At 38.5% G+C, this 25,937-nt stretch overlaps 1 protein-coding gene across 2 annotated transcripts in view; it reads right to left on the bottom strand.

Moving 5' to 3' along the window:
* The window catches only part of SPG11 (SPG11 vesicle trafficking associated, spatacsin), a 93,169-nt gene extending 69,108 nt beyond the window's left edge, over positions 1-24,061 (bottom strand). For both annotated transcript variants that reach the window (XR_005018904.1, XM_036844768.1), the window contains exons 1-7: positions 23,780-24,061; positions 21,241-21,425; positions 20,144-20,368; positions 18,499-18,700; positions 10,859-10,996; positions 10,223-10,671; positions 9,001-9,146 (exon numbers count right to left, since the gene is read on the bottom strand). Coding sequence is in view for 1 of the 2 variants with exons in the window: in XM_036844768.1 (XP_036700663.1) it covers positions 9,001-9,146; positions 10,223-10,671; positions 10,859-10,996; positions 18,499-18,700; positions 20,144-20,368; positions 21,241-21,425; positions 23,780-24,009 (1,575 nt within the window). In the remaining variant the exon portion in view is untranslated. The remainder of the gene's footprint in view (positions 1-9,000; positions 9,147-10,222; positions 10,672-10,858; positions 10,997-18,498; positions 18,701-20,143; positions 20,369-21,240; positions 21,426-23,779) is intronic.
* Positions 24,062-25,937: the final 1,876 nt, after the last annotated feature.

The following is a 25,937-nucleotide window of genomic DNA, read 5'->3' as shown; positions in this document are numbered from 1 at the left end:
TTATCGTCTATTTGAATTAAAATGTTAAAGCAGTATGATACAAAGTTAAACTGAAAAAGCAGGCTAAATACAGACTCCCATTTCTAAAGTAGGCATCTGAGGAAAGTTTTCTATAAAGAACACGTAAAAATCACAGATTTAAAAATATATATACAGTTGACCCTTGAACAACTCAGGAGTTAGGGACGTTGACCCTCCTGTGCAGTGGAAAACCCATGTAATAACTCTACAGTCATCACTCTGAATCAGAGGTTCCACATCCATGTATTCAACCAGCCTTGGATTGTGCAGTACTGTAGTACTCACTATTGAAAAAAGTCATCATACAAGCGGACCCACGCAGCTCAAACCCATGTTGTTCACGGGTCAATTATGTGTGTGTGTTTATAAAATATACCTTTAAATGCTCAGTTGAACTGGAAAGAAAGAGAAAAATCCTCAGAGAGTACAAACAAATCTCTGATGGCCTAAATAAAGCAGGGGCTGAAAAACAGGGCCCACCAACCAAATTCAACTCCTGTCTGTCTTTGTAAATGAAGTTTTATGGGAACATGGCCACATCCGTTCATTTACCTATTGTCAATGGCTATAATGACATATCTGAGTATTTGTAACAGAAATCTTCCTGGAAAGCCTAAAATATTTATTTTCTGGTCCTTGACAGAAAAACTTTCCCATGCCTAGCCTAAAGCACTGTGCCTAAGGATCACCTGGAGGGCTTGTTAAAATGTGGATTGCTGAGCCCATTCCCCAGAGATTCTGATTCCCTAAGTCTGGGGTGGGGCCTGAAAATTTACATTTCTAATAAATCTGCAGGAGATAGTGATGCTGCTGGTCTGGGGACCACACTGAGAATCAACGGGCTGAAGTTCGGGGTGCTAGGCCAGGCAGGCCAGGTGAGAGGTATTGGTGAAAGTTATGTGTGAAGGAAGAAAAGAGAGGATAAACCTAGGGTCTATGCACAGTGACAATCTCCAAGAGAAGATGAACTAGAAAAATTACTCCACCAGAGGGAGACCATAAACAAACCATGCCTTTGCACTAGGTAGTGAAAGGAAAAACTATATTATGTATGCTTAAATAAGAACATTATTGCTCTTAGGAGATATACGTTAAAGTACTTAGAATGAAAAGTTATGAAGTTTGCAACTTTCAAATAGTTCAGCAAAAATAAGAAGTACACATACAGTCAAAACAAATGTGGCAAAATGTTAACAGTCGGTAAATGGGAAAGAGGTAAATGGATGCTCATTTTACTATTTTTATAATTTTCCTATAAATTTGAAAAATTTCAAAATAACACATTTAAAAATAATGACCAAATAGTAATTCTAGAAATAAAAAAAATAAAAATTGAAACTAGATGCTCAGTGGATGTATTTAATACCAGATTAGATATAGCTGAAAAGAGAAATAACGAGCTAAAAGAGGGATATAAAGGAATTATCCAAAGACATGAGTTAAGAGAAATTAAGAGAAACTGAGGAAAGTATGAAAATTCTAACTACTTCTGATGGAAGTACCATTGTGACAACTGGAAAATGCATATTCAATTTTCACACACATGGAACATTTATGAAACTGAGTACTTACTAGGCTATACCTGAGTCTCAACAAATTCACTCGTTTGTATGTGGGGGGAGACTAAGGCCAAAACAATGCTGTAATACCACATCATCCTAATTAAACTCACTACATGGACACACTATGTATAAAGACAGCGGCTTTACAGTCACACTGCCTGGGTTCCAACCCTGGTGCAACTGCTTAGTGTCCAACTATATCTGTATTAGAATTCACAACCTCTTATTCACAGAAAGATAGACAACATGAAAAGGCAGAGAGCTACATACCAGATGAAGGAACAAGATAAAACCCCAGAAAAACAACTAAATGAAGTGGAGATAGGCAACCTTCCAGAAAAAGAATTCAGAATAATGATAGTGAAGATGATCCAGGACCTCGGAATAAGAATGGAGGCAAAGATCGAGAAGATGCAAGAAATGTTTAACAAAGACCTAGAAGACTTAAAGAACAAACAAACAGAGATGAACAATACAATAACTGAAATGAAAACTACACTAGAAGGAATCAATAGCAGAATAACTGAGGCAGAAGAACGGATAAGTGACCTGGAAGACAGAATGGTGAATTCACTGCTGCTGAACAGACTAAAGAAAAAAGAATGAAAAGAAATGAAGACAGCCTAAGAGACCTCTGGGACAACATTAAATGCAACAACATTCGCATTATAGGGGTCCCAGAAGGAGAAGAGAGAGAGAAAGGACCAGAGAAAATATTTGAAGAGATTATAGTCGAACACTTCCCTAACATGGGAAAGGAAATAGCCACCCAAGTCCAGGGAAGCACAGCGAGTCCCATACAGGATAAACCCAAGGAGAAACACGCGGACACACATAGTAATCAAATTGGCAAAAATTAAAGACAAAGAAAAATTATTGAAAGCAGCAAGGGAAAAACGACAAATAACATACAAGGGAACTCCCATAAGGTTAACAGCTGATTTCTCAGCAGAAACTCTACAAGCCAGAAGGGAGTGGCAAGATATACTTAAAGTGATGAAAGGGAAGAACCTACAACCAAGATTACTCTACCGGCAAGGATCTCATTTAGATTTGATGGAGAAATCAAAAGCTTTACAGACAAGCAAAAGGTAAGAGAATACAGCACCACCAAACCAGCTCTACAACAAATGCTAAAGGAACTTCTCTAAGTGGGAAACACAAGAGAAGAAAAGGACCTACAAAAACAAACCCAAAACAATTAAGAAAATGGTCATAGGAACACAGATATTGATAATTACCTTAACCGTGAATGGATTAAATGCTCCAACCAAAAGACACAGGCTCGCTGAATGGACACAAAAACAAGACCCATCTATATGCTGTCTACAAGAGACCCACTTCAGACCTAGGGACACACAGATTGAGAGTGAGGGGATGGAAAAAGATATTCCATGCAAATGGAAATCAAAAGAAAGCTGGAGTAGCAATACTCATATCAGATAAAATAGACTTTAAAGTAAAGAAGGTTACAAGAGACAAGGAAGGACACTACACTACATAATGATCAAGGGATCAATCCAAGAAGAAGATATAACAATTATAAATATATATGCACCCAACATAGGAGCACCTCAATACATAAGGCAACTGCTAACAGCCATAAAAGAGGAAATTGACAGTAACACAATAATAGTGGGGGACTTTAACACTGCACTTACACCAATGGACAGATCATCCAAAATGAAAATAAATAAGGAAACAGAAGCTTTAAATGACACAATAGACCAGATAGATTTAATTGATATTTATAGGACATTCCATCCAAAAACAGCAGATTACACGTTCTTCTCAAGTGCGCACGGAACATTCTCCAGGATAGATCACATCTTGGGTCACAAATCAAGCCTCAGTAAATTTAAGAAAATTGAAATCATATCAAGCATCTTTTCTGACCATAATGCTATGAGATTAGAAATGAATTACAGGGAAAAAAACGTAAAAAAGACAAACACATGGAGGCTAAACAATACGTTACTAAATAACCAAGAGATCACTGAAGAAATCAAAGAAGAAATCAAAAAATACCTAGAGACAAATGACAATGAAAACACGACAACCCAAAACCTATGGGATGCAGCAAAAGCAGTTCTAAGAGGGAAGTTTATAGCTATACAAGCCTACCTAAAGAAACAAGAAAAACCTCAAGTAAACAATCTAACTTTACACCTAAAGGAACTAGAGAAAGGAGAACAAACAAAACCCAAAGTCAGCAGAAGGAAAGAAATCATAAAGATCAGAGCGGAAATAAATGAAATAGAAACAAAGAAAACAATAGCAAAGATCAATAAAACTAGAAGCTGCTTCTTTGAGAAGATAAACAAAATTGATAAGCCATTAGCCAGACTCATCAAGAAAAAGAGGGAGAGGACTCAAATCAATAAAATTAGAAATGAAAAAGGAGAAGTTACAACAGACACCACAGAAATACAAAGCATTCTGAGACTACTACAAGCAACTCTATGCCAATAAAATGGACGACCTGGAAGAAATGGACAAATTTTTAGAAAGGTATAACCTTCCAAGACTGAACCAGGAAGAAACAGAAAATATGAACAGACCAATCACAAGTAATGAAATTGAAACTGTGATTAAAAATCTTCCAACAAACAAAAGTCCAGGACCAGATGGCTTCACAGGTGAATTCTATCAAACATTTAGAGAAGAGCTAACACCCATCCTTCTCAAACTCTTCCAAAAAATTGCAGAGGAAGGAACACTCCCAAACTCATTCTATGAGGCCACCATCACCCTGATACCAAAACCAGACAAAGATACTACAAAAAAAGAAAATTACAAACCAATATCACTGATGAATATAGATGCAAAAATCCTCAACAAAATACTGGCAAACAGAATCTAACAACACATTAAAAGGATCATACACCACGATCAAGTGGGATTTATCCCAGGGATGCAAGGATTCTTCAATATACGCAAATCAATCAATGTGATACACCATATTAACAAACTGAAGAATAAAAACCATATGATCATCTCAATAGATGCAGAAAAAGCTTTTGACAAAATTCAACACCCATTTATGATAAAAACTCTCCAGAAAGTGGGCATAGAGGGAACTTTCCTCAACATAATAAAGGCCATATATGACAAACCCACAGCAAACATCATTCTCAATGGTGAAAAACTGAAAGCATTTCCTCTAAGATCAGGAACGAGACAAGGATGTCCACTCTCACCACTATTATTCAACATAGTTTTGGAAGTCCTAGCCACGGCAATCAGAGAAGAAAAAGAAATAAAAGGAATACAAATTGGAAAAGAAGAAGTAAAACTGTCACTGTTTGCAGATGACATGATACTACACATAGAGAATCCTAAAAATGCCACCAGAAAACTACCAGAGCTAATCAATGAATTTGGTAAAGTTGCAGGATACAAAATTAATGCACAGAAATCTCTTGCATTCCTATACACCAATGATGAAAAATCTGAAAGAGAAATTATGGAAACACTCCCATTTACCACTGCAACAAAAAGAATAAAATACCTAGGAATAAACCTACCTAGGGAGACAAAAGACCTGTATGCAGAAAACTATAAGACACTGATGAAAGAAATTAAAGATGATACCAACAGATAGAGAGATATACCATGTTCTTGGATTGGAAGAATCAATATTGTGAAAATGACTATATTACCCAAAGCAATCTACAGATTCAATGCAATCCCTATCAAATTACCAATGGCATTTTTTATGGAACTAGAACAAATCATCTTAAAATTTGTATGGAGACACAAAAGACCCCGAATAGCCAAAGCAGTCTTGAGGGAAAAAAACGGAGCTGGAGGAATCAGACTCCCTGACTTCAGACTATACTACAAAGCTACAGTAATCAAGACAATATGGTACTGGCTCAAAAACAGAAACATAGATCAGTGGAACAGGATAGAAAGCCCAGAGATAAACCCACGCACCTATGGTCAACTAATCTATGACAAAGGAGGCAAAGATATACAATGGAGAAAAGACAGTCTCTTCAATAAGTGGTGCTGGGAAAACTGGACAGCTACATGTAAAAGAATGAAATTAGAACACTCCCTAACACCATACACAAAAATAAACTCAAAATGGATTCGAGACCTAAATGTAAGACCGGACACTATAAAACTCTTAGTGGAAAACATGGGAAGAACACTCTTTGACATAAATCACAGGAAGATCTTTTTTGATCTACCTCCTAGAGTAATGGAAATAAAAACAAAAATAAACAAATGGGACCTAATGAAACTTCAAAGCTTTTGCACAGCAAACGAAACCATAAACAAGACAAAAAGACAACCCTCAGAATGGGAGAAAATATTTGCAAACGAATCAACAGACAAAGGATTAATCTCCAAAATATATAAACAGCTCATTCAGCTCAATATTAAAGAAACAAACAACCCAATCCAAAAATGGGCAGAAGACCTAAATAGACATTTCTCCAAAGAAGACATACAGATGGCCAAGAAGCACATGAAAAGATGCTCAACATCACTAATTATTAGAGAAATGCAAATCAAAACTACAATGAGGTATCACCTCACACCAGTTAGAATGGGCTTCATCAGAAAATCTACAAACAACAAATGCTGGAGAGGGTGTGGAGAAAAGGGAACCCTCTTGCACTGTTGGTGGGAATGTAAATTGATACAGCCACTATTGAGAACAATATGGAGGTTCCTTAAAAAACTAAAAATAGATTTACCATATGATCCAGCAATCCCACTACTGGGCGTATACCCAGAGAAAACCATAATTCAAAAAGACACATGCACCCCAATGTTCATTGCAGCACTATTTACAATAGCCAGGTCATGGAAGCAACCTAAATGCCCATCGACAGACGAATGGTTAAAGAAGATGTGGTACATATATACAATGGAATATTACTCAGCCATAAAGAGGAACGAAATTGAGTCATTTGCTGAGACGTGGATAGATCTAGAGACTGTCATACAGAGTGAAGTAAGTCAGAAAGAGAAAAACAAATATCATATATTAACGCACATATGTGGAACCTAGAAAAATGGTACAGATGAGCCGGTTTGCAGGGCAGAAGTTGAGACACAGATGTAGAGAACAGACATATGGACACCAAGGGGGGAAAACTTCGGTGGGTTGGGGATGGTGGTGTGCTGAATTGGGCGATTGGGATTGACATGTATACACTGATGTGTATAAAATTGATGACTAACAAGAACCTGCAGTATAAAAACAAACAAACAAACAAACAAAATAAGAATTCACAACCTCTCTGTGTTCCCTCACCTATAAACTGGAAATAATAAACAATATTTATCTATAGATAAGAAACTTAATGAGCTAGCATCTGACTATTAACATTAATATTTAGGAAAAATAACTATAGGAAATAACCTAAGAGTAAACACTATTCCTTCTGAATAATAGATTTATAAGAGACTAATTTTCTTTTTTCTCCCATTCTCAAATTTTCTACAATAAATATTTTGTAGTATATTAAGGTAAGTTTTTCAACAAATGGTGCTGGACTATTGAATATCCACATGCAAAAGAATGAGGTTGGGTCCCTTCCACTGACCGTACACAAAAATTAATGAAAATGCATCAAAGACCTAAACGTAAGAACTAAAACTATAAAACTCTTATAAGAGTAAATCTTCATGACCTCAGAATAGGCACTGGTTTCTTAGATATGATACCAAAAGCCCAAGTGACCAAAAAAAAAAAAAAAAAAAAAAACCCCAAAAAACAGAAAAAAGGTAAACTAACTTCATCAAAATTAAAAACTTTTGTGTTTCAAAGGACACCATCAAGAAGGTGAAAAGACAACCCATAAAAACAGGAGAAAATATTTACAAATCATATATCTCATAAAGGTCTAGAATATAGAAAGAACTCTTAGAATTCAAAAATAAAAACAAATAACTCAATTACAAAATGAACAAAGGATTTAAGTAGACATTTCTCCAAAGAGATACACACATGGCCAGTAAGCATTTGAAAACATGTTCAACACATTAGTCATTAGGAAATGCAAGTCAAAACCACACGAGATACCACTTCACTTTGACTTCACAGCTAGTAGGATGGCTATGATAATAAAAAATTGGACAATAACAAGTTTTGGTGAGAATGGAGAGCTACAGGAACTCCCACACATTGCTGGTGGGAATGTAAAATAGTGTAACCACTGTGAAACTGTGAAACTGTGAAAACAGTTTGGTGGTTCTTCAGAAAGTTAAATGACTTCGTAATTCCACTGCCAGGTGTATACCCAAGAGAAATAAACACACATGACGACACAAAAACTAGTACACCACCTTTCATCGCAGGATAATTCCTAACAGCCAAAAAGGAAAAACCACCTAAATGTCCATCGACTGATGAATGGATAAAAAATATCTGCTTTATCCACATAATGGAATGTTATTCAGCCATAAAAACGGATGAAGTACTGACACATGCGACATGGATGAGCCTTGAAAACATGCCAAATGACAGAAGCCAGTCATGAAAGGCCACATTTTTTATAATTCCATTTATATGAAATTGTCAGAATAGGCAAATCCAGAGACAGAAACGAGATTAAGTGTTTAGAAATTAGGGTTTGTGAGGAATTGGGAGTGATTGCTAATGGGTATGCTGTTTCTCTTTGGGGTGATGAAAATGTTCTGGAATTACACAGGATGGTTGTATAACTCTGAATATACTAAAACCCACTGAATTGTACATTAGATAGGTGAATTTTATGGTATGTGAATTATACCTCAATAAAGCTGCCACTAAAAAAACAGTCTGGTACATAACATTATTAACTTCCAGTTTTCGACCTTGCTGGGCTGTGTGGTACAGTAGAAAGTGCCCTGATTTTGATTCTAGACCCTGCCTTATTAGTATGGCTATGGGCCACTCACTCAACCCTTCTGAGCCTTACGTTTTTCATCTGTAAAATGAAATGAATAAAAACTACCCAACCCGTCGCATGTGATTATTTTAGCACAATTTAGAGAATTCATAAAAAAGAGTGTTTGTGAACTATAAAATGCTACATAAATTCAGGTATGTCACTACCACAGCTGGATTAGAGGATTAGGGGCTATAGAGCAGGAATAAGAGATCACTCCTGCTCGAGCTTTCCATAGCTTGTTTCCACTTCATTTATTCTCATCAGCTTATTGTTGCCTCCAACTCTCGTAACTTTTTCTTTCTTAAATAGTGTTTATTATAATCTTTTATCTTTTAAAGCCAAAAAGGGTAAACAGCTAAGCAAAATTAGGGTAAAAAAACCACCAAAACTAACCAAACGGATGGGTAGAGGCTACAGATCCTTTGCTGCTAAGTTAAATGAATCTCCGAAATTGTTAGTCAAATAAGGGTAGATAACAGAAAATAACCAAGCAAAGTTCTACAGACATTTAATTCTGTTACCTCTAGTGCATGTATGGGAATGGAGCACCTCCCCCAACCATTGAGATGGCAAAGAGAGTCCACAGTGCTGGCACTTCCATGGATCATTAGCCTATTCAAAAATTCCTCTTGAGTCAAACCAAACAAAATCAGAGAGAGTCCACCTTCTATAAGAAAAAAAAGTTAGCTTTAATAAATTATTAGGAGTTAGGTTTTAGGATTATGACAGGAATTTCTAATTACTCAATACTTCAGCATTGTAATTACAAATAGATTTATTGGGTACTAGTAACTAATGACCTGAAGTAATAAATTCATCATGATTTTTCAAAGAATGTTATTTTTTAAAACAGTAACTGCAAGACAAATTCTCATAAGAACAATGCATCCTATGAAATAACATTGAACCTCTCTTTTCTACATTGTACTATATTGCACAATCAATACCTGGAACCTTTAACTATTTACCGAGATGTCAGATTTCTGGTTTACTAAAATAAAACAATTAATAGCATCCTCTTGACACAAAGAAATACATGATTACCAAAATTGAGATACTGAAGAAGAAACACATGGTTAGTTCAATGAGAACACTCAGTAGCTTTATAGGAGGTTATGGCATAAATGCTGAATCAATGTGTATCTGACACACCAAACCCAAATGCCTATGGGACCAAACAGGTGGGGAGAAGAAGTGCAAGAAAACCTAACCTGAAAGAAACTAACCCATCTAAGAGCACTGAAATTTGGCTCCAATCCATAAATTACTATGAGGGATGAGGGGCAGTGTGGCAGATCTTTTAATTTTTCAGTAACAACTGAAATTCCAGATTTCGTGTGAAACCCTCTAATTTTACATGTTTATAATAAATAAAATATTTTTTAAAAAGCCTAGGTAGTGTAGGCCAAACAAAATGAATCTGAGTTCATGCATGGCCCACGAGCTAACAGCTTGCAACCTTTGCCTGTACAGACTGAAGTCCCATGAACGACTCGCTGGGTTAAAACCAACCTTTCTTACTCTTAAACTCTTCCTGACTCAGTCCTAGCATTTAGCTGAGCAGAAATAACCTTAATTAAAAATCAAACACATGAGACAACATTACTGAGAGTAACACCAAATTTTCTCCATCAAAGCCTAGGCTTAGAGGAGTAGGCACCACCACCACCCGGGCAGCAGAAGTAAAATAGATAAGAGAGCACCTCTCAGCATGGATTTCAACCTGATACAAGACATTCTCACCTGTCAAAACAAGGCACAGTTGCTGGTCTCCACCACTGTCTACAGGAATACACTTCTTGCCCAGCGAAAAACACTGCATGCTCTGGGTCTCCAAATCCCACAGGACAATGGTACAGCCCGTCCTTTCAACTGACCAAGTAAACAGCGCAGTGAAGCCTGTCACAGACATACATGTAAGCTCAAGGGGTTCCTCCTGTTCACTGATGTGTATTCTTTTCCATGATCTTCCTGAATCACTGGTCTTGGCAGGACCTTTCTGTGGAAAACTATACTGGCTGCACATTACATCCTGTGGAGTGAAGGCCCAGTTTGGCACACTGGTACTGTGGTTACCAGATTCAGGGGGCTCCAAATGCAAAATATCCTGGAACCACGGAGCACAACAGGTACCTTCCAGCTTGGAGTTCTTTATTGTTTCATTCAGTGATGACAGCTGGGCTTTCCAAGACCTGGAAGATAGGGCAGAACTTACATCTGTGACAGTGAAAGGCACAAAGTAAAGCACTAAACCAAGCAAAGATGCACTTAGGAAAATAAAAGTGTCTACCTCTGTAAAGACTTTTTGTGAAAAGGCACAGTATCAGCATGACAAAAAATGGAAATAATAAAGTAAATCCAAAAAGGAGGTTTCTGTACCGATCAACTTGGAAGGAAAACTTGGTCAGTTTCATGTTGTAGTCAGAATTAACAGGATCATCTTCATCTATCCCCTTAGGGCCTTCAATAGGAATGTCTTCTAGTGTTCTTTCACATAGTAGGTGTCCTGGGTATTGCCTATGTTTTAAAAACAATAGTCATGGTAAAAAAATGATGATCAAACAAAATCTGTGTTATTATTGCTCCTGTTAAAAATGGAAGGGCAGGGGAAGGGGGGAACTTCCCTGGTGGTCCAGTGGTTAAGAATCCACCTTCCAATGCAGGGGATGCGGGTTTGATCCCTGGTCAGGGAACTAAGATCCCACATATTGCGGGGCGACTATGCCCGCACGCCACAACTAGAGAGCCTGCGTGCTGCAACTACAGAGCCTATGTGCGCTGGAGCCTGTGTGCCACAACTAGAGAGAAGCCTGCACGCTGCAACTAAGGGCCAAACGCAGCCAAAAATGAAATAAATATATATTAAAAAAAAAATGGAAGGGGGTATGGGGTGGAGGTGTTACAGAGTAGAAAGAGTATAGACAATAAGTTTCCTTTACCCAGACTCCTTACCTCCATTGCTTAAGGCAGATTGATAAAGTCAGCCTTAAAAATTTGACCCACTTGTAACTATGTGTGAAGATAGATGTCAACTAGATTGATTGTGGTGATCATTTCACAATATACATAGATATATGTTGTGTATTTGAAACTAATATAATGTTTATGTCAATTAAAAAATATTTGACCCTTAAGGAAAGTTAGCTTTATGTAGATAAAAGCATGGATTATCTGCTACATTGTAGATGTTGTGCTAAAAACTTTACCTAAACTAAGGTATTTGAGCCTTTCAACAACCCTATGAGGTAAATAGAAGTCAGTTTTGTAGATACAGAAAGTAAGGCTCAAACAGTGGAGCTGGATTTGAACCAGGTGAATGTGACCATAAGCCCAGGTTTTTAATCAGTCACCATACCGCCACCACAAATTAAGACTTAGGCTGAGACCCGGGGAACACATAAAAGCTAGGAAAGCAAAGTATGAGTGCAGGTGTGGATGGAGAGTGTATGTGGAAAGAGGGCTGTCACATTGCAGAAGGACAAAGAAGGCTACAGTGGTTAAAGCATAGTGAATGAGAAGCAAGGTGGTGTGAGATGAGGCTGGAGAGCTTGGCAAGAGCCAGATGGGGTCAGGTTTTATGGGCTACTAAGGATTCCTAGCTTCTATCTTGGGGTCGGGGGGCGGCGCGGGAAGAAGCTAAATAAGGGTTTTACGCAGAGAAGCCATATGATCAGACACAGAGGAGTAGCTGTGGGGAGAATGGGATGCATGTAAACCCCCTGAACACTTAAATTATTAACCCTTTCAACAATTTGAAGGTAACAGCTTGATATACATTTGTCAAGGAGATGATGTTAGAGAAGGCAGGGTGACAGTGAGAAAATATGATCCATGGAGAAGGTAGTTCCCGCACCAACAAAAGATACATACCCTGCCCCAGATGTTCATACCTGGCTATACTCTGATAAGACATGCATTGTAACACCACCACTCTGGCTACTCCGTAGATGATGGATTTGAGGGGGGAAGAACAGATATGGGGAGACCAATTACGAGGCTGGTAAGCTAGTTCAGGTAAGTGATGACAGCAGAATAGATCACAATGACGACAGAAGAGTTGAGACAAGTGGGCAGATTCAAGACACACTCAGGAGCTAGAATGGCTAGGACCTGGTGATTAGCTGGATGTGGATCTAATACTTAAAAGAGGCTAGAGATCTAGAAAAGAGAGGAAACAGAAAACGGTCCCTGAGAAGGAGGGAAGGAATGGGGTCCAGAGTACACACAGAAGGACTGGCCTTCATAGGAGAAGGGAATCCCTCCACTGTAACAGGAGGGAAGATGGAGAAGACGAGTGCAGGAAAGTGGGTTTGCAATTTAATGTGAGAAACTGAAGGAGCTCCCATTAGATGGGTTCTACTTCCTTTATAAAGTTGGAGGTAAAGTCATCCAAGAACAGTTGGGGGTAAAGAGATGAATAAAGGTTTGAGGAAAATGGAGGTTTAAAACATTGTTGTAAAGAATGGACTCATGAAAAATCATTGTAAAATTTCCAGGCAACATGAGAGACCACAGGAGGCACTGAATGTGAACTTATAGTGGTATCAATTTTCCTCTGTGGTTTTCTCACAAGTGCTCAGTTGCTTGAGTGCAGGGAATGAGAAGACAGAATAAAAAAAAAGATTTGTCAGATCAAGTGCTACCACAGGGCAAGAGCAAGAGTTTAGGGCTCATTCAAGAAAGTGACTGAAATGACAGGTCATAGAATCTATGCTGTAAAGGGAGGGCAGCGAAGACAGAGGGGGCTCCTGTCTTCACTCGTGAAGTCAGCATATTAGAAATTCCAGTGAGGTCAGATGAGAGAAGTGGGGGTACTTGAGTAAGCAAGCTGTACAGTTTGGCAAGTTGTGCTCAGAGTGGGATGTATAGAAGAGTGATTTGGGGGAGGAGCCGTGTCATATAATGACAAAGCCCTGGGTATGACTATGGGAATGGACAGCTAAGGTAAACTGGAAGAAAAAGTCATTGACAGTGAATTGAATGGACAAACCATGAGGAGCTTACATGGAGCTTACAAACTCTGTAGGCAACACAAAAAAATTAGAGAAATAATACAAGACTATACACAATTAAGTGCTAAACTGTAGTTCAAAGCAAAAGTGCTACAGAAGTTCAAAGGAGAGAAAAATTATAAAATGAGTAGAAATTTACAAGTGGAAGGGATTTTAGTAAGGAATGACTTCATGAAAGAGGTGGATCTCAAAGCATGAATAGGACTTGATAAAATGAAAAGGGGTGGCTGACTTTCTGTATGGCAGGAAAGAACAACTAGGGTCAGGAGGCAGGAATGGTAAAAAAAACACTGTTAGATTTCAGAGTACACTTAGAAAATAAACATGCAGTCAACTTCCTCAAGAAATTATACTAATTAAAGAGCACTCATGTAAATAATTAACAAACAGAGATCACTCATTTAGTTGGACAGGACAGATCCCTAAATTGACTATAGGGAACAGAACAGCAGCTCTTCACTGGCTGATGTTACAGTGGCTGAGTTCAATGAAATTTGTTCAAAGGAATGTGCCTGGTGCCCACTTCAGTGTTCTTCTCTTGCGGTGTTGCCAAAACATCCAGAGGAACAGAACCCTACACTCAAGGATCAGAGTAGCTGAGTGGGCTTTCCTTCCCCCCATCACCTGTCAAATTATTTTCCAAGGAAGTTGATTAGAAGGTAACTCTACACATACAGGATATATTTTAGTCAGTGAAAATGGCCTACTGATACACAAGCACACAGTCTGAAAATGTGACAATCATCCCTGCTCAAAGATTAAAAAAAAAAAAAGTATTAAAAGGCCATTGAAAACAAATGAAAAAATCACAGTAGTAAGAAGTTCTGGCTGATATGTGAAGATGAAATTAACCCTTTTTTGTAATCCAAACAATGAGCAATAAACCCATCAAAGTACATTCCCAATTTCTCAAGGATATGTTTATTTCATTCATATTAAGTTAGGACCAAAAATCCTAATGGTTTGAAATGTCCCTTAATACTGAAAGTCAACAAGCCTACCTCAAGAAACAGGAAACATCTCGAATAAACAACCTAACCTTGCACCTAAAGCAATTAGAGAAAGAAGAACAAAAAAACCCCAAAGCCAGCAGAAGGAAAGAAATTATAAAGATCAGGTCAGAAATAAATGAAAAAGAAATGAAGGAAACAATAGCAAAAATCAATGAAACTAAAAGCTGGTTCTTTGAGAAGATAGACAAAATTGATAAACCATTAGCCAGACTCATCAAGAGAAAAAGGGAGAAGACTCAAATCAATAGAATTAGAAATGAAAAAGGAGAAGTAACCACTGACACTGCAGAAATACAAAAGATCATGAGAGATTACTACAAGCAACTCTATGCCAATAAAATGGACGACCTGGAAGAAATGGACAGATTCTTAGAAATGCACAAACTGCCGAGACTGAACCAGGAAGAAATAGAAAATATGAACAGACCAATCACAAGCACTGAAATTGAAACTGTGATTAAAAACCTTCCAACAAACAAAAGCCCAGGACCAGATGGCTTCACAGGTGAATTCTATCAAACATTTAGAGAAGAGCTAACACCTATCCTTCTCAAACTCTTCCAAAACATTGCAGAGGGAGGAACACTCCCAAACTCATTCTACGAGGCCACCATCACCCTGATACCAAAACCAGACAAAGATGTCACAAAGAAAGAAAACTACAGGCCAATATCACTGATGAACATAGATGCAAAAATCCTCAACAAAATACTCGCAAACAGAATCCAACAGCACATTAAAAGGATCATACACCATGATCAAGTGGGGTTTATCCCAGGAATGCAAGGATTCTTCAATATACGCAAATCAATCAATGTGATACACCATATTAACAAATTGAAGGAGAAAAACCATATGATCATCTCAATAGATGCAGAGAAAGCTTTCGACAAAATTCAACACCCATTTATGATAAAAGCCCTGCAGAAAGTAGGCATAGAGGGAACTTTCCTCAACATAATAAAGGCCATATATGACAAACCCACAGCCAACATTGTCCTCAATGGTGAAAAACTGAAACCATTTCCACTAAGATCAGGAACAAGACAAGGTTGCCCACTCTCACCACTATTATTCAACATAGTTTTGGAAGTGTTAGCCACAGCAATCAGAGAAGACAAAGAAATAAAAGGAATCCAAATCGGAAAAGAAGAAGTAAAGCTGTCACTATTTGCAGATGACATGATACTATACATAGAGAATCCTAAAGATGCTACCAGAAAACTCCTAGAGCTAATCAATGAATTTGGTAAAGTAGCAGGATACAAAATTAATGCACAGAAATCGCTTGCATTTCTATACACTAATGACGAAAAATCTGAAAGTGAAATTAAGAAAACACTCCCGTTTACCATTGCAACAAAAAGAATAAGATATCTAGGAATAAACCTACCTAAGGAGACAAAAGACCTGTATGCAGAAAATTATAAGACACTGATGAAAGAAATTAAAGATGATACAAATAGATGGAGAGATATACCATGTTCCTGGATTGGAAGAATCAACATTGTGAAAATGACTCTACTACCCAAAGCAATCTACAGATTCAATGCAATCCCTATCAAACTACCACTGGCATTTTTCACAGAACTAGAACAAAAAATTTCACAATTTGTATGGAAACACAAAAGACCCCGAATAGCCAAAGCAATCTTGAGAACGAAAAATGGAGCTGGGGGAATCAGGCTCCCTGACTTCAGACTATACTACAAAGCTTCAGTAATCAAGACAGTTTGGTACTGGCACAAAAACAGAAATATAGATCAATGGAACAGGATAGAAAGCCCAGAGATAAACCCACACACATATGGTCACCTTATCTTTGATAAAGGAGGCAAGCATATACAGTGGAGAAAAGACAGCCTCTTCAATAAGTGGTGCTGGGAAAATTGGACAGGTACATGTAAAAGTATGAAATTAGAACACTCCCTGACACCATGCACAAAAATAAACTCCAAATGGATTAAAGACCTAAGTGTAAGGCCAGACACTATCAAACTCTTAGAGGAAAACATAGGCAGAACACTCTATGACATACATCACAGCAAGATTCTTTTTGACCCAGCTCCCAGAGAAATGGAAATAAGAACACAAATAAACAAATGGGACCTAATGAAACTTAAAAGCTTTTGCACAGCAAAGGAAACCATAAACAAGACCAAAAGACAACCATCAGAATGGGAGAAAATATTTGCAAATGAAGCAACTGACAAAGGATTAATCTCCAAGATTTACAAGCAGCTCATGCAGCTCAATAACAAAAAAACGAACAACCCAATCCAAAAATGGGCAGAAGACCTAAATAGACATTTCTCCAAAGAAGATATACAGATGGCCTACAGACACATGAAAGAATGCTCAACATCATTAATCATTAGAGAAATGCAAATCAAAACTACAATGAGATATCATCTCACACCGGTCAGAATGGCCATCATCAAAAAATCTAGAAACAATAAATGCTGGAGAGGGTGTGGAGGAAAGGGAACACTCTTGCACTGTTGGTGGGAATGTAAATTGATACAGCCACTATGGAGAACAGTATGGAGGTTCCTTAAAAAACTACAAATAGAACTACCATACGACCCAGCAATCCCACTACTGGGCATATACCCTGAGAAAACCATAGGTCAAAAAGTGTCATGTACCACAATGTTCACTGCAGCTCTATTTACAATAGCCAGGACCTGGAAGCAACCTAAATGTCCATCGACAGATGAATGGATAAAGAAGATGTGGCACATATATACAATGGAATATTACTCAGCCATAAAAAGAAATGAAATGGAGGTATTTGTAATGAGGTGGATGGAGTTAGAGTCTGTCATACAGAGTGAAGTAAGTCAGAAAGAGAAAAACAAATACAGTATGCTAACACATATATACGGAATCTAAGGAAAAAAAAAAAAAAAAGGCCATGAAGAACCTAGTGGCAAGACGGGAATAAAGACACAGACCTACTAGAGAATGGACTTGAGGATATGGGGAGGGGGTGGGGTGAGATGTGACAGGGTAAGAGAGCGTCATGGACATATATACACTACCAAATGTAAAATAGATAGCTAGTGGGAAGCAGCCGCATAGCACAGGGAGATCAGCTCGGTGCTTTGTGACCACCTAGAGGGGTGGGATGGGGAGGGTGGGAGGGAGGGAGATGCAAGAGGGAAGAGAAATGGGAACATATTGTATATGTATAACTGATTCACTTTGTTATAAAGCAGAAGCTAACACACTATTGTAAGGCAATTATACTTCAATAAAGATGTTTAAAAAAAAAAAAATACTGAAAGTCATAAATGTGGATTACCCTACTTGCAAGTTTCAATAAACAGGGTGCTGTGTGTGTGTGTGTGTGTGTGTGTGTGTGTGTGTGTGTGTATGCATACACACATATTCCTTTCAAACATTATAGAATTGGAAGCAATTAGAATTTCTAAATCAAAAAGCTACACAAAGAAATACTCAATTGTCACTAATATATTTAGGAAGTGTGTGGGCCCTCCAAGGGAAACACCTGAGGAAATCCTAAAATGGAGAAAGCACAGTTAATACATCTTGTCAAAGTCCTTAAGTGAAAAGTGATCCCCTAGGCAGCCAGGACCCTAACCCACATAAGATACAATTCTAACACAGGGTAAATCCCATTTTTCTTCTACTCTAGTGTTGAGAAGAAGTGAGTAGATAATGTATAATAGCTAAGGGCTTTTAAAATTGTGCTTGGTTACTTTTTACGTATGATGATATAAGCCATATATAATAATAAATATAAATCAAAATCAAACTTGGATATGTATCCAGAAATAAAAAGGTAGCCAGTGGTCACTTGTACATATTTTTATATAGTAACAAGCTCATTAGGTAGTAGCTAGAATGTGATCAAGAAATAGAGGAAGAAAACTGGTTAAAAGAAAAAAAAGAAGCTAACAAGTACATTTTTAACCTCTTATGGCTCTAATTATTTACCTGAAATCAGAGAAGGAAGTAATCTACATACCTGAAATACAAATTTAAGTTAAGAGCAACTGCAGTGTTGGAGGAGCTGACAATCACTACAACATCTAGGTCTTGAGACACTTTCAATGAAGTAAAGGAAGAACTCTTGGCTGGCTCTTGTTGCTGCTCATTATACATATCTTCTTGAGGAAGTGCTAAATCCACATGAGCTACATGTCTACCATCCACAGTGTCAAAAATGTCTTCGAGTTAGAGTTAAAGAAAATGTCAGTCTTAAGTATGCCTAACCATTTAAAACACAGGACGAAACAGAGTTATAGACTTCACTGCTCCAACCTTGTAGGAATAATAATAGAAGGAAGACGGACACTAAAAACCCCATCATATTAACCAGGTGACTATGAAGTTGGGGACCCATAAACAACCTGATAGAGAGTTCACTCAACAATACTTGCTGAATCTCCACTCTGTGCCAGGCCCTGAGACAACAATATCTTCCACTAGTGTCCTACAACAGTGCTGTCCAAAAGAAACAATGCGAGGCACATTTGTCACTGTAAATTTTCTAGCAGCCTTATTAAAAAAGTAAAAAGAAACCAGTGAACCTAATTTTAAGAACATATTTCATTTATCCTAGTATATCCAAAATATTATCTCTATTATGTAATCAATATTAAAAAATTGAGATATTTTACATCGTTTTTCACATAAGTGTTCAAACCTAGTTATTTTATACTTATAGCACATCTCAATTTGGACAATTAAATTTTCATTGGAAATATCTGGCCTGTATTTAGACTTCAAAAATTTATATTTAAGAACTTGGAACAGCCAGAGTTGTTCCAAACATACTCAAAAGTTCTCCAATAACTGAATCAAGTATCTGACTTTAAATCTAAAGTAATTAAATACAATTAAGAATTCAGTTCCTCAGTCACACTAGCCAAAAAATTTCAAGTGTTCAACAGCCACATATGCTTACTGCCTACCACATCGGACAGCTCAGTTCTGTAACCTGGCAGCAAAAATGAAGTTAATCCAATATTCTATAACATTTTTTACAAAATAAATTTTAACACAGGCTATGATACATGTAAAATAGAAAAATTACTCCTTTAATGCATAAATGAAAGTTCCAAAAACACATAACGGGTCGTTCTTCAAATAGTCTTCAAAATAATTTTGCTGGTGACCTATGAATCTGCTAAAGACAAAAAATCTGTGATATTTTCCAGCAACAAATTTCAAACAGTTATGCAAACCATCTGATTCCCTAATATGATGGAATCATCATCAGAGATGATAAGAATAGGTTATAATCATACATGAAAATGTGTGTATCGTATCATAAGCAGTCATCTAAATCTCTCCTGGAACAAGCACAAAGTAGATATTTAATAAGTATATTTTAAATAAATGGGTAATGCAGAACATATACAATTTAAAAACAACATAAATAAGTTGGCCAAGATGATTGATTTATAAACTGAAAAATATTTGAATGGAATATAAAGCAATGTAGTTGAGTATTTTAAGTTCATGAAGATCTTTTTCCCTGAAAGTTTTACTGAAAAATTAATCTTTCTACCTACAGCCCAGTACCTAAAACTAAGAGCCTATAAAAAGGCTCATTTTTCTACATATTCTCCTCCCCCACACATCAACATCTTTACCAACAAGGATACAGATCCAGCCTAAACGACTCAAAACAAAAAGAATTCCTCTGCAGAGCTGTGTGTCAATAATTCTGTCCACTGCCTGTGCAGGCAAGGATAATGTGAAACAGTTGAGTACCCTAATCTCAGCATCTCTTTCAGGAAATATAATGTGCAGGACGATACATTCATTGATGAACAATAATGATGTGTTACTGTGAAATGACAGAATTCTCAAAGATAATAAGGAAATACCTATAAAACAAAAGGATATTACGTCAAACTCGCTGGTCACAATTTTACAACTGGTAAATTTGATTCTGTTAACATAACACAAACAGGTAAAACAAAAAAAACAGCATTTAACTTAGTCCAACTCTAGACAATCATTGGTCAAACTCACCTAAGCAAGTGGAAGGTAAGTAAGGAACTGAATAAAGATGGCCTACAATGTCTCTATGCCTTCTGTTTACAGCCAGAGTGTGACAACACACCAGAAGATGATCAAAAAAGCCTACTTACCCATGAGACGCAATAAGAATAATCACAGACTCTTTTTTTAAAAGGAAAAGAAGGAACCTTATAATCAGGGTAGCGAGAATGCAACTGCCTTAAAGATAGAAGCCTGAGTGCTTTGATTTTTGCTCCCTGCAGCCCTCAGGATGGGACATAGCAAACAGGTCTGTAACCAGTCTAGATCAGCACATTATCCAACAGAAATATAATGTCAGTCACAAAAGTGAGCCACACATGGAATTTTAAATTTTCTAGTAGCTGCACTGAAAAAAGAAAACAGGTGAAACTGATTTTATTATATATTATTTACCTCATATTCAAAATATCATTATCAACATGTAATACAAAAACTATTCGTGAGATATTTTACATTTTTAGTACCAAGTCTTCAAATCTGGAATGTATCAATATTTGACATTTGAAGGACATATTAATTCATATTAACCACATTAAGGGCTTAATAGCCTCACGTGGCTAGTGCCTACTATACTGGACAGGGCAAATATCCCTCCCTGACTTCACCTCTATATAAGAACTTTTCCTGAAATACATAAAATTACATAGTAATACACAAATTCAAACATGCTGAAAGACCACCTGCAAATACTTACTGATAATTTGATCTTCAACGAGCTTTTGCAATGTCTCCTCAGTATAGCTATATGAAATGGTTGCATCACATCTTCCATCTTTCAAATTAAATTCACAGATGAGCAGTTCATTATTTTCACTAAGAGCAAGCAGTCTGGGCTTGTCTGTTGGTGTCCCACTGTTATGAGAGTCCTCCCATACAAACCTAAGGAAAAAGTTTAGACTATTTATTATATTCTATATCTACAATAATACTTACCCACAATGGTGAAGGTAGAAGGACAGAAGAAGTAGAGAACAACTCTTTGGTTCACCTAATAGCATTACTTCTATATACAACCTAAGGGAATGTAAACTGCTCTAGAACTTCCAGCCCCTTCCCCCATCTCCTTCCCCTTCCTCACTTCTTTCCCCTCAGCCCCCTTCAGGGCAACACAAGAATATAGGAGTCATTCGTGAAAAGGGGGCAAAGAGCAAGAAATGGTGGCTGCTTTTTTCCTTCATCCTAAATCTGGACTGATGATATGTATAAAGGAACTGTCATGATCAAGGATATGTTTCAACAACCAAATATGTCTCCTATTTATAAGAGATGGTCTTCACAATTAACAAAATACGTTTTGCTAACATAAATGCTTTCAATAACTTAAAAAAAAGAAAGTGATTATTTGCATTTATAGACTTTGAAGACTCTGAAGTGGCATATTATAAAATAGCTCTGTCCAATGGAACTTTCCATGAGATGCAAGTGTTCTACACATTTGCAAAGTCCAATACAGTAGCCAACAACCTCATGTGGCTACTGAGCACCTGAAATGTGGGTACTGCAACTGAGGAACTAAATTTTCAATTTTAAGTGGTTATAGAATATTTAAAGCAGTGTAAAGTCAACATCCCAACATGACTAACAAGGATGGAAAGAGGCTAATGATGCTACAGCTTCAAATTAAATAATAAAATTAAGTTACATTAAAAGAGAAAAAAAAAGCCCCAATTCTGAAAACAATGCAATGGAATGAGATGAGGTTACCATGCTGATAAAGTTTCACCTTTTAAAAAAAGCTTTTTTCTACAGAAGTAATAAGTTTTATATCTAAAAACAGTGGACTTGGTGCTACTATGTTATTATTAGAAAAAAACATTGACATTTTATATTTCTGTCTTTATTCTTAGAATGATGTTTCATAAACAGCCAATTCCTGACTGTTCACACTGAAATCTGAGGCCAAATATGGAAAAGGTTAAACAAATTAAGATATAAAAGGCTGAATACTGTGAAACCAGTAACATCATTAGCACATGGGACTATACTGCCACGTGGAAAGAGAATTTTCAGTGAACATAATATATAATGTACAGTGATTTCAACAATATACAAAGGACCATACATACTTTGAGAAGAGGAGGAAGCAAATTCTGTACACTATAAGCTTGTCCTTATTTTTACCCTACGAATTATTTTAATTGAATTAATTCAACTAAAAAAACTAAAAAGTAGCCCTTCTTGATCCTCCCCCACTAATTTCATGCAATAGCTTACAAAAGTCCCCATTATTTTATGTCTGTTCTGCTTATCTTCTCTGAGGTTCTCTCTCTGCCTCATTCCTTTCTTTACATGGCTGTGTTCACAGGTACTTAATACTGTTGAATCAACTAACTTATGGTAAGGAGAGATTCCTTTTCCTAGCAACTAGAGATCAGGAATAAAGAAGACAAACAGGTTAAAACATTCAGTGATTGAACAAACCAATCTCTACTGTGAGGCACTTTTATAGGACCTGGAGATTCCAGAAACTCCTCTGTGGCTACTCAAATCGTACCATTTCTACGTGTTTTGTTACTAAAGAGTCCAAAGTGTCGGAAGTCACTCTCAAACTTAATGATGTAAACTGTAAGAGTTACATATGTAGAAAGTAATACATGATTGAAATTGTTTCTTTTCTGTCTTCCCAACATACAACCTCACAGTAAGAACTGTCTTATTAAACCTTTAGGCACTCTGCTCTTAGGTAACGAACAAGAAGCGCATAATAAGTATTGTTTCAGTGAATACATGAATAAGAGAGTAGAAAAAGTAGGCTCTGTCCTTGAAGGAAGGGGGTGGAGGGAGGGGAAGCCCAAATGTGAAGGAAACAGCTACTTGTATCAGAGATAAGGAAAAAGGTAACAGGAGATTCAAATGAGAGAATAATGCCCCTCAGCTGGCATCTTTAACAGATTTTAACTGAAGAAAATGGGCGTGGGGCACGGCACAGTGACGATTAGTCAACCTGTGTTAAATGTAATTAAAAAGCGTCCAAGCTGGATCATTACAGGTTTCTCCACGTCCGGGAGAAGATCTGGATACTGTCTCCACCCACCCGGAACGGGAAAGAATGGGTGCAGGGACGCGACAAACCGAGGAAAATGTTCCGAGAAGGAACAGGGCCTGCCTCTGAGGCGTTGCCCTCCACCGTCATCCCTCTCCCGCTACCTCCAAGGTAGGAGGGGAGCAGAGGCGCCAGCCAAGCTAAGGCTGCGGACTCCCTCCACAAGGCCAAGCCCGGCCACAGCACTTACTGCCGAAAACGGCCTTCCAGGCGGCAGCCGCCCCCGCCCCGGCCGCCGGGCGCCAAGGGAAGCACTTGAAGGCTGCCTGCAGCCGTCAGGCTCCCCAGAACCTCCTGCTCCCTGTGCAACTGCGCCCGGGATCCCAGCCGCCCCGTTGCCTCGGCGGGGACCGGCACCAACAACACGGGTAGAACCCGCTCCACGGCTTCAGCGCTTCCAGCCCCCTTGTCTGCAGCCATCCCGCTCGCACCGGTCCTTCCGGTCCGTACGGCCCGCTGCGTCCTGCGCGTGCGCTGTGTAGCCGACCCGCCCCCGGCCTCGTGACTCCCGCGCGGAGAGATGCGCTGACGTAGTCTGCCCGGTGACGTAGTCTGCCCGGTTACGTTCTCCGCACCACCCACTCCAGCAAAGCTACATCTGCGTATGTTTTGAGCCCACGGTTTGCTGAGAGAGTTGAGGGCCTCCATTAGCGGCCTAAGGTGGCTGTAGCAGCTGTTCTCACTCAGTGGCATTACCCTTTGCTTTCTTACCCTTGCTGCCTCCTACCTATTGGAGGCCTGTGCCTGCCACTCTTCGCTTTTATTGGGCTGTTATTTTTGCTTGCAGGCCCTGAGTGGTGCAATGTCCTGGTATTTGACCGATCCATGATGAGGGAGCTGACTTGATGCTGACATCAAATAATATCCATTGTAACAGCCAGGGCAACAGGCTGGGTGGAAGTGGTAGAGTTCCTGTTTCCTACTACTCTTTCCTCTGGAAGGTATAATCCAAGATCGGCAGCAGAGGGGGCGAGAAGAGGTGGGAAATAGGCATTTTGGAATGGTCTCCTAAAGGACAGCAGTGCCTTTCTTAACACATTCTCTTCCACAATCAGATGGGGTCACACAGCTATCAAAGGTCACCTCCTTTGTCTGTGCTTTGATTCCCATCCTCCTCCTGTTGTAGGACTTTGTAAACTTTCTTCGCCTTCGTTACTCTCCACTCTTCCCTGCCCTGGCCACTTTATTGGAGTGCTTTCATTATCATGCAGGCATGCTGTAATATCACTCTTTAAAAGAAAAGTGTTCCTTAACCTACATAGACTACTACCTACTGTCCAATTGCTCTGCTACCCTTTCAGAAGATTCCAAACTGACTCTTTCTGTAGTCAGTGCCTCCCTCCTCCGTCACGTCTCTCTCCTCATTCCACACTCTTTTTTAAAAAATAAATTTAATTTTTGGCTGCATGGGTCTTTGTTGCTGCGCGTGGGCTTTCTTTAGTTGCGGTGAGCCGGGTCTTCTCACTGCAGTGGCTTCTCTTGCTGCGGAGCACCGGCTCTAGGCGTGCGGGCTTCAGTAGTTGTGGCACGCGGGCTCAGTAGCTGTGGCTTGCGGGCTATAGAGCGCAGGCTCAGTAGTTGTGGCCCATGGACTTAGCTGCTCTGCTGCGTGTGGGATCTTCCCGGACCAGAGCTCGAACCCGTGGTCCCCTGCCTTGGCAGGTGGATTCTTAACCACTGCGCCACCAGGGAAGCCCACACATGCCTTTCTTAAAGTACTTTCTTTCCAACTTTGGTAGCACCACTTCCGTAATCTTCAACCTATTTTTTTTCAGATAACTCCTCCTCAGTCCCCTATGTTGGCTTTTCTTCCTACATCATCTCTTCCTCACTCCTAACTTGTAATACATCTGTGTGCTGATACTCCCACTTTTGTGTCTTGATCCCTGACCTTTTCCTTCGCCTCCAGACTGCTCTTTACCTACTTGATATATCTACTTGGATTTCTAACAGGACATATTAAAGCGTCTACAATGTTGATTATAACCCTTCCCAATGCATTTTTCCTCATGTTTTCCCCACGTTAGTCTAGGGCACCCACCATTCACTCTGCCTGGGAGTCATCCTGGATTCTTCACCACCACCCTTATCCAGCCCATCAGCAATGTCTGTCAACTCTTCCAAAACCTTTTCCCAACTTCTTCTCTTTCTGTTCCTAAAGCTCTTCACTTCTTGCCCCAGCTTTGGAAAAAGAACTTCTGAACATTTTTTTCCTCTGCTTTCTATCCTGTTCCCCTAACAATCAACAGTCAGAGTGATCTTCTTCAAACAAAATCACGTCATGTCACTTCCCTGTTTAAAATTCCGACTTCCCAGCAGTTAAAAATCCAGACTTTAAAAAATAATCA

This window comes from Balaenoptera musculus, chromosome 2, assembly GCF_009873245.2.
Source record: "Balaenoptera musculus isolate JJ_BM4_2016_0621 chromosome 2, mBalMus1.pri.v3, whole genome shotgun sequence".
Lineage (NCBI taxonomy): Eukaryota > Metazoa > Chordata > Mammalia > Artiodactyla > Balaenopteridae > Balaenoptera > Balaenoptera musculus.
The sequence above is the reverse complement of the archived record's forward strand: the minus strand, read 5'-3'. Positions and strand labels throughout refer to the sequence as shown.